This window comes from Coenobita brevimanus, chromosome 14, assembly GCF_032717465.1.
Source record: "Coenobita brevimanus isolate Jiangsu-jjx chromosome 14, ASM3271746v2, whole genome shotgun sequence".
Lineage (NCBI taxonomy): Eukaryota > Metazoa > Arthropoda > Malacostraca > Decapoda > Coenobitidae > Coenobita > Coenobita brevimanus.
The window spans coordinates 15,493,812-15,503,246 of NC_136967.1; the positions used below are offsets into that span (position 1 = coordinate 15,493,812).

Below are 9,435 nucleotides of genomic sequence, written 5' to 3' on the forward strand. Positions count from 1 at the left end.
GAAGTGTGATTTCTTCACGGCGCATTTCGAAGGATGGTAAAACTATTCATGTTGAGATCTTACTTTCAAACCAAGAATGTCAAAAGAACATCTTAAAAATACACTACCCTGAAGAGAAGTTCCAGGAGGGATAATAGGCAATAACAATCTCATTTTATAAACAGTTACATACTCCGCATAACCTTTTTGTAGTCCCATACATATTTTGCAAACAGCAAACTGATTTTTTCCCTGTTATACTTAATTCGTGTTAGCGCCCCACATCCTATACTTTAGAACAAAAGAATGCACGAATGAATGAATGAATGGCCTATATTCTTTCGAACAGTGATAGCGATGGTGAGAGCAGTCACTTCTTTTTTGTCCACTTAAAAGCGTAAGGATAAGCGGCCATGCTGCCTTAACTCAGAACACTGAAGGGTAGAGTAAAAATGTATGCCTCTGACGTAGGGAGATTTAAACTCATGTGCGCAAGGCAAGACCCTCACTCATGGTGGTGTATTCCACCACCAGGTTAACAGCTGGCCACATATGCAAAGCATCTGGCAAGTGTGAGATATTCAGTCAGAAAAGATTACCATGAAATGTGCTAGGCAAAAAAATGTGTGACTAATTAAACTGGTACAAGTGATCCTTTAATCTGCATGGACGAACTCTGGCACATTGTGCAAGATTCAGTTCATTGAGTTTTATTTTAAAAAATGTTTGCCTTATGCTGTAGGAAGGCTTATCATTTCATGCCATTTCAATTGAATGACATTTGTTGAGATTGTATTTGCGTTTACGTGTGAAATGATAATACCCTGCAACTCCAAAACGTGTAAGATATGAGAAAGTCACCGTCCTTCAGTATGTTTCCAAGGACATCGCTGCACTGGGTATGACGCAGTCTGACATTCCTGTAAATCTTACACTCATGGTAAAACGGCACACACCGTTCTTGTCACGTAGGTCATTAAGAATAAGAACAGCAGATACACTGGCACTGCTCACAGTTATGATATTTGCCTCGACTTGAATGGAATACTGAACTTGAACACTAGTTCACATGATAAGAGTAAGCATGTCTGAAATGCATTAGAATATAAAAAGAAGAGTATATTGATGGCGGTTAGAAATAGCTAAAAGGCCACAATTTGACAGTCAGGTTTGCAGTATTGTATTCGTGACACTTGAAAGCGTGAGAGTAAACCAATACTTTTGACATACAGTACTGTATGCAAACATGAAACTAAATACGATGTTTAGATTTCCAAAATAACCATTCATAAATACAGACTTTCTAGAAGGCTTCTTGTTAAAAAAAAAAAAAAAAAAAATCAAAACTGCCCATTTTGACCATGTAAGATGACTTAACAGCTTTCCGTTTGCGACTTTAAACAGTACAACTTCTTAGATGTTATCATCATCATCGTCATCGTCATCATCCTAAGTGTCAGTCAGTACACCGCAGAACAAATATCTCTCCCACATTCTTCCGCTCTGACCCATTGGTTGATGCTTTGTTCCATACCAGGCTAACAGTCAATGAGATAAGATGCGGGAAGCTAGGAGAGACCACCAGCATTATTGGCAGCCAGATCTGCATCATCCTGTGAAGTATGTCATTCCGATGGACCTAGGATCTTCCAGAATCTCATATTCGTAATTAATACTGGACGTTTAATAATATTCCTTGCTCTACGTAGGTTTTTTAAAATAAGAGTTTTATAGATGCTCCATATAGCCTAATTAACAAACATATTCTTTTCCCTATCCACTGAACACTCGGTTTTATGTTCTTCCTTGAGCGTTAATTGTATGCTTTAATGATAGCTTCAATATGCTTGGAAAAAGAAATTTATGTTTTTTGTTCTTTTTATTTTGTTTAAGAAGAGATCACAGCATTTGATCTGCCCACCTTTATATCATATTTCATGCACTCCATTTCGCTCCTGGCCAGTTCAGTGGAGACTTTATGAACTTGGGCGAGGCCATGTACTTCTTGATGGTCGGCAGCTCCTCGAAGCGGCGGTGAAGCTCTTGCAGGTTGTGTGTCTCCTTCAGACAGTCTGGATCCAGCTTCAGGTAAATGTCTAGCAGCTCGTACAGTGGGAAATCAGGCAGTGTCACCTGGTAGAACAAAATAAGAGTTTAATCCTTTCACTTGGTTGACATTTTTTTTTTTCTTTAGTATATTCTTGCTACTTAAGATTTTATTCAATTTAGGATAGGTCTCTCGTGGTGAGGGGATTAACGAATGCTATATTTAACCCATTCAGTTCCGAATGCCTCACCAGAGCTAAATAAAATCGTTTGGTTTTAGCAAGCACTGTTCGCATACAGGCCCCTTGGATATATTGACGTATATTGTCCGATCGCGTAGAACTGAATTTATTTAAAAAGAGCACCCCCGTTCCTTTGATTACGTTTTTAGCAATCAGATTCTCAGTGCAAGAGTTACTGCAGTGACGAGAGAAATCGAATTTCCAAAACGCTGCCTTCTCCCCATCCCCTTCCCTCCCGAAAAATTAGGGGTTTTCCATTTTTTCCTACACCTACAAGAGTGGACAATTTGCATCAGGATATTTCTGATTTCGGGGTCAATCTGAAAAGACAGTATGAAGTGGTTGGCTGGAACTTCACCACAATCGCAGAGACAGTTTCCATGGTATGGCCTGTGAAGTTTAGTCAATTGTGTCACTATGAATCAATCTAATGAGGTTGAATATAAGTCTCAGAACTATATAATCAGGGAAAAACATTTTATGCTTATATTTCACACTGGAAGTGTGTCATCCACAACTTCTGTAATTATATTTATATGAACTAATGTTCACACTCGTACCACACTTTGATGGTGTAAAAGCCAGCTTATTCGACCACCTCACCGGCCTGTCATAAGCAAGTGAAGAGCGGTATAAATATCGCTTCATTTAAGACAAAACTTATTTTTGTGCCTCCACAGTCAAAACAGTAGTAAGCATCTAACAACTGATGGGAAAAAAATCACTTTACATCAGCTACTGCCGACAGTAGCCTATAATAACTAAGATGACCATTTACTACCAGGAAACTAACACTTACCTGGTCACCTAGCAAAAATTTCTTGGTGCCCAAGTAGTCAGAAACTATTTTCAGTTGGTCTTTCAGCGCCTTCATGTACTGCTCCCTGTGTGTGTCCTGTGGTGGGTGAATACGGCAACAGTTAACAGACAAAAAATAAATAAATAAGACGTTGGAAGTCATAAATTTTGTTGCTCTCCATCACCCATATAGCCACCCATTTAGATATTGCCTATGAAACCTTACGTTAGCACATGATATGGATGCATTCAAGCTTCAAAAGTAATACCATACGAAGGAAAAAATTGAAGGATTTTTAATTTTTAAATTGCTTCTCAATAGGTAAATCCATACAGTTGATTCAATTAATTTATATTTGCTCACATTATGCCACAAGTGACAGAAAAACATGTAAGTCCAAGTGTTGTCAAATTAAAGAGTAATATTTTAATATTTATCTTAAAAGTGTTGCTCTACGTTCTAAACGGCGGTCGATAATTTACTTATTTTTACCCTGGCTAACTCCAGGCGATATTGCTTGTCATATCCAAACTTCCCATCATTCATGGGTTGAAAACTATCTTCATTAGCTGCTAGATGACGGATGATGACTTGGTAACTTTACGCTGGCTAACGACAGGCATTATCAGTCGCTTGAAAAAAGATCGTCATAAAAAATATTCACTGATAAATGTAACGAGAAATCCCAGTTCTGTCCAGTCTTTGTTCTGTGTTGTGCTTGTAGCTAACATCATTATCATCATCATCATCACCGTTTTACTCACCAGGAATAATTAAAGTGTGTAGGATTCATAGATATAAATGAAATGCTATACCAATAGGAAACCTATCAAGACAGAGCGCAGTGAAATGATCCACACAGACATTTACTTATCATTCAAATCTTCGAAGTCTTGGATTCACTTCACATGTAAAATTTATCGACAAAGAGTTGTTCTCTACTTTTGAATGAACTTAAAAATACTTGTGAAATAAGGTAATTCCTTCCACCACATTCACAAAGATAAGTATGAGGCACAGCCTTGGTTATGTTGATCTCCATACATAATTCATCCACCCATTTCTGTCTTGGGTCAACTCCTTCGTGCCTAAGTTTCCACATTTCGTTCTTCACACATTTATCTTCCACTTACCCCTACGCTTTTAAGTGAAACCTGACCCTAACTAGGCTTAATGAAGTCTTGATCATAATGAGTACAAGACGAAGAACTAACCCATGCCAAGACGTCCTCTGCATTTTATTCTTGCTACCTCTAGATGATTTTGTTCAGCTTTGGAGAGAGTTTTGTGGTAAAGAGGATAGAAAGTGTTCAAGAGCCTCTTCAGTCAGAGATCTCTCAGTAAGATGACCAAACCGCCTGTCTGTACGAGACGTCATCGTACTGTACAATAAAACTAAATGTAACTTTCAAATGATGAAACTTAATACAGGAGCAGTGAGATTTCAGTTCCATCCTTACATAATTCTCTCTATACTTAAGAATTTTTCAGAGACGATCTCCTAGTGTGCTTCGTGCATTTCGTACACGAATTATATTTAAAAAAAAAAAAAAAAAACCGCTCTGAAAGTAAAGGGGTTAATCTTAGCAAACACGGCCAGAAGCAGTTTTTCACAGTATTCTACACCCTTATATTGCTAGTAGTAGTAGTAGTATCATTATCACTATTATTATTATGTTTCGCCATATATTGTATATTGTGAAGCTTATTGTTTTTGTAAGTATTATTAAACTTAAGCTTCGCCATATAAATGGCGAAGCTTATTGCTTTAGTATTATTATTATTTATCTTTGCACTTTTTTTCTTATATCACGATGATGTTATACAGGAAGGTACCCTGGGGCAACCCAAGTACTTGTGCCAAATATAAATGACCTTGACCTATTTTTGACTCAGGTTTGGTGCAAAAAAAAAAAAAAATAATGCATATTTGATAATGAAATATCTCACAAACTGAGATACAGCTGTCCTATGATTAAAAAGTTTGCTGAGAATATTGGCTGACTATTTTGCCATTTAGTCTAGTGGAAAGTACCGCATTCAAATCTGCTCAGTGTTTTCTTTGTAACACATTTTAGAGAAAATGAGAAATGTTGCAAAGATGTAAATTTACAGAAACATAGCTGTGGTTCCTCTTATTATCTGAAAGGAATATAGTTACAGTTAAGCATACAGTTAGCCCGTTATTGAAACAAATTTAAAATGTACCCTTGCTTCATTTATTTCTTGCGACCTTTGTCTTCATATCTTGTTGTATTACACACGACGCTACCTTAGGTTAATCTAAGTACATGTTCCAAATAATAATGACCTTGAACTACTTTTAAAGGTCACCAACTACTTTATGGTGTCAAAATTTCATACCTTATATACCATAAATAGTTGTGGCGAAGCTTCCTTATTGTGACTACGCAGTAAGTAAACAGGCAACTAATTATTATTATTATTATTATTATACTTACAAATTTTTCTGAGATAAACTCCCAGTTTGCCATGCGCATGTCGAACACTTGGTTGAAGAGCACGTCCACCTCGATTCTCTCCTCCTCTGTCTGGCCGCACAAGTTGTGTTTACGAGCCAGGTAGTACAAGATGGCGTTGGTCTGTGTGATCTTTATGTCACCGTCGATGTAGTACGGCAGCTGAAAAAAAAAAAAAAATCCTTCCAGCCACCACCTAATTAATTGACTTTATATACAGGCTGTGATTTACTTGTGTGTGCGTGCGTGTGTGTGTGTGTGTGTGTGTGTGTGTGTGTGTGTGTGTGTGTGTGTGTGTGTGCGTGCGTGCGTGTGTGTGTGTGTGTGTGTGTGTGTGTGTGTGTGTGTGTGTGTGAAATACTGTCTTCATTACAAACATCTGTAGTAGGATAAATTAAACTGTTATAGTGAGCCACATACGAAGCACCATAAACAAAAACAAACAGATAAAGATGAGATATTAGAGACTCCTAAGCTGACGAGAATACAAGCACTGGACTCACGTTGGGTATCTTGAGTCCGAGTGTGTACTTGACAGGCAACCAGTCCGACTTCTCGTGGAAGTCTGGCGCAGGGCCCGTGGTGTAGGTCCGGTCCTCAAACTCCGTCTCCGTGTAGGCCAGTAGCAGTCTGATAGGTTGCGCCAGCTGAGGGTGGTGGTAGTGGCTCTAAATGTGTTATTATTATTATTATTATTATTATTATTATTATTATTACTAGAGAGAAGGGGGAATGGGAAGTGTGAAAGAGGTGAGACGCTGAAAGGACAAACAGGAAGAATATGGAGGAGGTGGGACATGGGAGAAAGAAATTAATGGAAAGAGCATGAAAGAGGTGGAACGTTGGCCGGAAAAAATGGAGAGTATAAAAGGAGGTGGGACTCTGAAAGGAAACGGTGGGAAAGTATAAAAGAGTCACGGTACTGAAGGTATGAATATTGTGGCTTCATGCACGGTAGGAAACCTTAGTGAGGTTCCATACTCGGCAGAAATATTACATCTTCAATACAAAGACACCTTTCGCCAGTTTAATCTTGCTACCGTCAGACGATTTCATTCAGTTATTGAGACATTTGAACAACAAGAAGGACGTGCAGAGAAACACGAGTGGGGGAATAAAATTTTGTCCTTGACCCCTTCAACCAGATGACATGTTTTCGATTTTATTTTTGCCATCACCAGACGAGTATATTTTAGTTAAGACTGGTTCTCTAACAATGGAGGGGGTTTTGAAGGCTATATATAACCTCTCCAGTACTAAACATCAGTCCTAAGCAGAGTTAAATCGTCTAGATGGTAAGAAGAGACTAAAAACACATGATCTTAGTATTTCTGTACATCACCCTTCGGATTCTGTTCAGCCTACGAGACATCCTCAGCTGGAAGGGGTAAGATACAGCCTTCTTTAACTTCTCTACACGGGGTCTCCAGTCTGCATAACACTGAACGGCAGCAACAAGAATCAAATAATAATGGCGTCCTTGGGCCAAAGAAGTTACACTGTTGCACCTCCCATGGCAGAGGATATTTTCCCTGTGCAAAATTTTCAAGTATATTTTGAAGTGGTGTTTCTGTTTTATGATAATTGTTTCTACCGTGCATTAAAGTAACTGAGTCAGATGTTAAATTTCTCTCTCTCTCTCTCATCTGTGAAAGATCTCTTTAGACTAACCCCTTCGAACTAAAGACGTATTTTTCATTTATTTTTATTGCCATTAGATGTTTTTATTGAGCGACTTTATTCAACTCAGGTACTTCAAAACGTCACTGCAGAGCTGAATAAAATTTACTGAAAGTAGCAAGAAATTATAGAGGAACACGTCATCGGAGTGAAAGGGCACAAAAATCACCTTCCCTTATTTCTCTACCCTGCCCCAGCTTTGGATTGTTCTCGCGTTCTTTCAAATGGCAGTCAGACACTCGACCACTTGACTGCCTCCTTCCCAGTGACCACCGCCGAACTGTATTGCACCTTGGAGATAATTAGTACTAACCTCAATTATTAAAGGTCACGAAAACAACTAATCTTGAATGTAGATCAGTTGTTATTGTAGCGTATTATGGGAAGACGAGCGTTTTTAGTTTGATAATTAAATTGCATAAAATAAATATTTTTAAATGTATTTATTTGCATACATACCCCAGTAGGATAATACATTAACTTTAAAAGCACTGAATCGCACTAACTTAAAAAAAAAAAAAAAAAAAACTTTTCTGCTCACATTGCTGTGTATGCAAGTTTACAAAAAGATATTTTTTGCTCTAAACTAGCAAAAACTAATTATTATATTGATAAGCATTAACAGAAGTGATCATCGTATACTTTCTGTCATCCTCCGATTGAGACACACGCAAATATGCAGGCTAAATAAGTGGACAAGATACTGGCACCTCTCACTGCATCCCTGTGAGCTGCACTATCAGTGTCAAGTATTGCACGAATGTAGCCCCTTGTGTGTTGTTGCCATGTAGTCGAATGCCTTCACAGTTACTAAAGTGGTAGCTAGTGCAGCATCAAGATGCTCTTATAGCTGACAGAGGGAAGGTAACCTTACCGCACGGATCTTCCAGTAGCCCAAGACGGGAGCCATGATGATGTCAACAATGCACTGTACTGTAGCTGCTCACTGGAGCATAGACGGGCGGGTGACTGACTGAGGTGGAATTGCGTGAGAGCAGTGGTGCGTTGGCGGGACTGCACTGCTGGGAGGGGGAGGGGAAGGGGGGTATTGGCGTGGTGCCAGCAAAACTCTGAAGATATCTTCACCATTCTACTATTAACACCATCCGCACGTTTCACAGACCACTGGTTATTATTTTCTCTTTCCTCATGGACTTTCGCTGGAGATTATTTTGTCTAATTGTACTTATTGGCAATGAAATATGAACTGTACCCTGCTCTCGCTAGGTGTGGGATATTCCTCTATATTGTTAGTAATTTTGACTCACAACGCAAAGGTATTTGTCACTTACCCTTAAGAAAGAAAGACAGGTTTGAGTAAGCACTAAACTGTGTGGATTTTAGTCTTTGTTCTGGTCACATAAAAGGTTGAAACAGACACCCAATTATACATTTTGACCTGCGCAGACGCCAAGCAACAGAGAGCAACGCGAGCATCTCTTAATATTTTCTGAAAACACTTTGAAATACACCTACTCTCCACTGCTTACAACACCTATTTTCACAGGAGGTACTCTCATGATCCCTCTCCGTTCCTCACTATAAATCCAGCTCATTCCACCCATTTCTTTGCTTCGCACACTCATTTTTTACTCCCTCCCCACCGGACACATTCTTTCTTGGGGAATATTTTGAAATAAATCTTCACTGCACTCAAATTACTAATTCTACACTATTTATTTTCATAAGGTGTGCTTTCCTTGCCTCCGCCCCACCACCCACCAAATTACCAACCCATCCCACCCACTCCTTTGCTCACCATACCCATATCTCCATCCCTTTGTGAGTTTCATTGTGCGACGCAGCTCACAGTCAGTCTGCGAGTTTGTTCTAGGGATAGTCCAATGAACACAGTTTGTCTGAGCATTTCCTAATTTCAGCCCACACGTAGAGAAGGCCTGGTAGGTAACTACAAGTGTTGTGGGACTTAACAACCGTCATTTTTCCTAGTTCTTTAAGTTTAAATATTTTGCAACCGTAAAGACCAATAAAGTCAGAATCGATGTCACTTATTGTACTGACAACCTCTTTTTTCTTTCTGTTTTACTTTATAACATCAGGTAACTATTTTCCGTATTAGCGAGATTAATTAATATATTACCAGCATCTCAAAATGATCGGATCTTGAATTTGGCTCTCTCTTGTATTTTGTTTTTCTCTTAGAAGGAACAGTTATTGCGGGCTCGTGGCCCTTGGTTCCTTCTTTCTC

General features: G+C 38.8%; 1 protein-coding gene across 2 annotated transcripts; it reads right to left on the reverse strand.

Moving 5' to 3' along the window:
• Positions 1–1,443: 1,443 nt before the first annotated feature.
• On the reverse strand, positions 1,444–8,205 carry LOC145419179 (glutathione S-transferase Mu 1-like). 2 transcript variants are annotated; one of them, XM_080287418.1, is made up of 5 exons: positions 8,101–8,205; positions 6,050–6,193; positions 5,529–5,708; positions 3,067–3,162; positions 1,444–2,112 (listed from the first exon to the last, which is right to left on the reverse strand). In XM_080287418.1, exons 1-5 carry the CDS (start codon positions 8,134–8,136, stop codon positions 1,915–1,917), a joined length of 654 nt encoding a protein of 217 aa, XP_080143544.1. In that variant the 5' UTR covers positions 8,137–8,205; the 3' UTR covers positions 1,444–1,914. The 2 variants fall into 2 exon arrangements, with proteins under 2 accessions (XP_080143544.1, XP_080143550.1); XM_080287424.1 differs by lacking the exon at positions 3,067–3,162.
• Between the last annotated feature and the right edge of the window lie 1,230 nt (positions 8,206–9,435).

Coding starts and splice junctions, on each gene's coding strand:
- LOC145419179 (XM_080287418.1), bottom strand. CDS start 8,136: ATGGCTCCCGTCTTGGGCTACTGGAAGATCCGTGCG. Junction 6,194..8,100: donor GCTACTGGAAGATCCGTGCG/GTAAGGTTACCT, acceptor CACCACCCTCAG/CTGGCGCAACCTATCAGACT. Junction 2,113..3,066: donor AATTTTTGCTAGGTGACCAG/GTAAGTGTTAGT, acceptor TTGTTCTACCAG/GTGACACTGCCTGATTTCCC.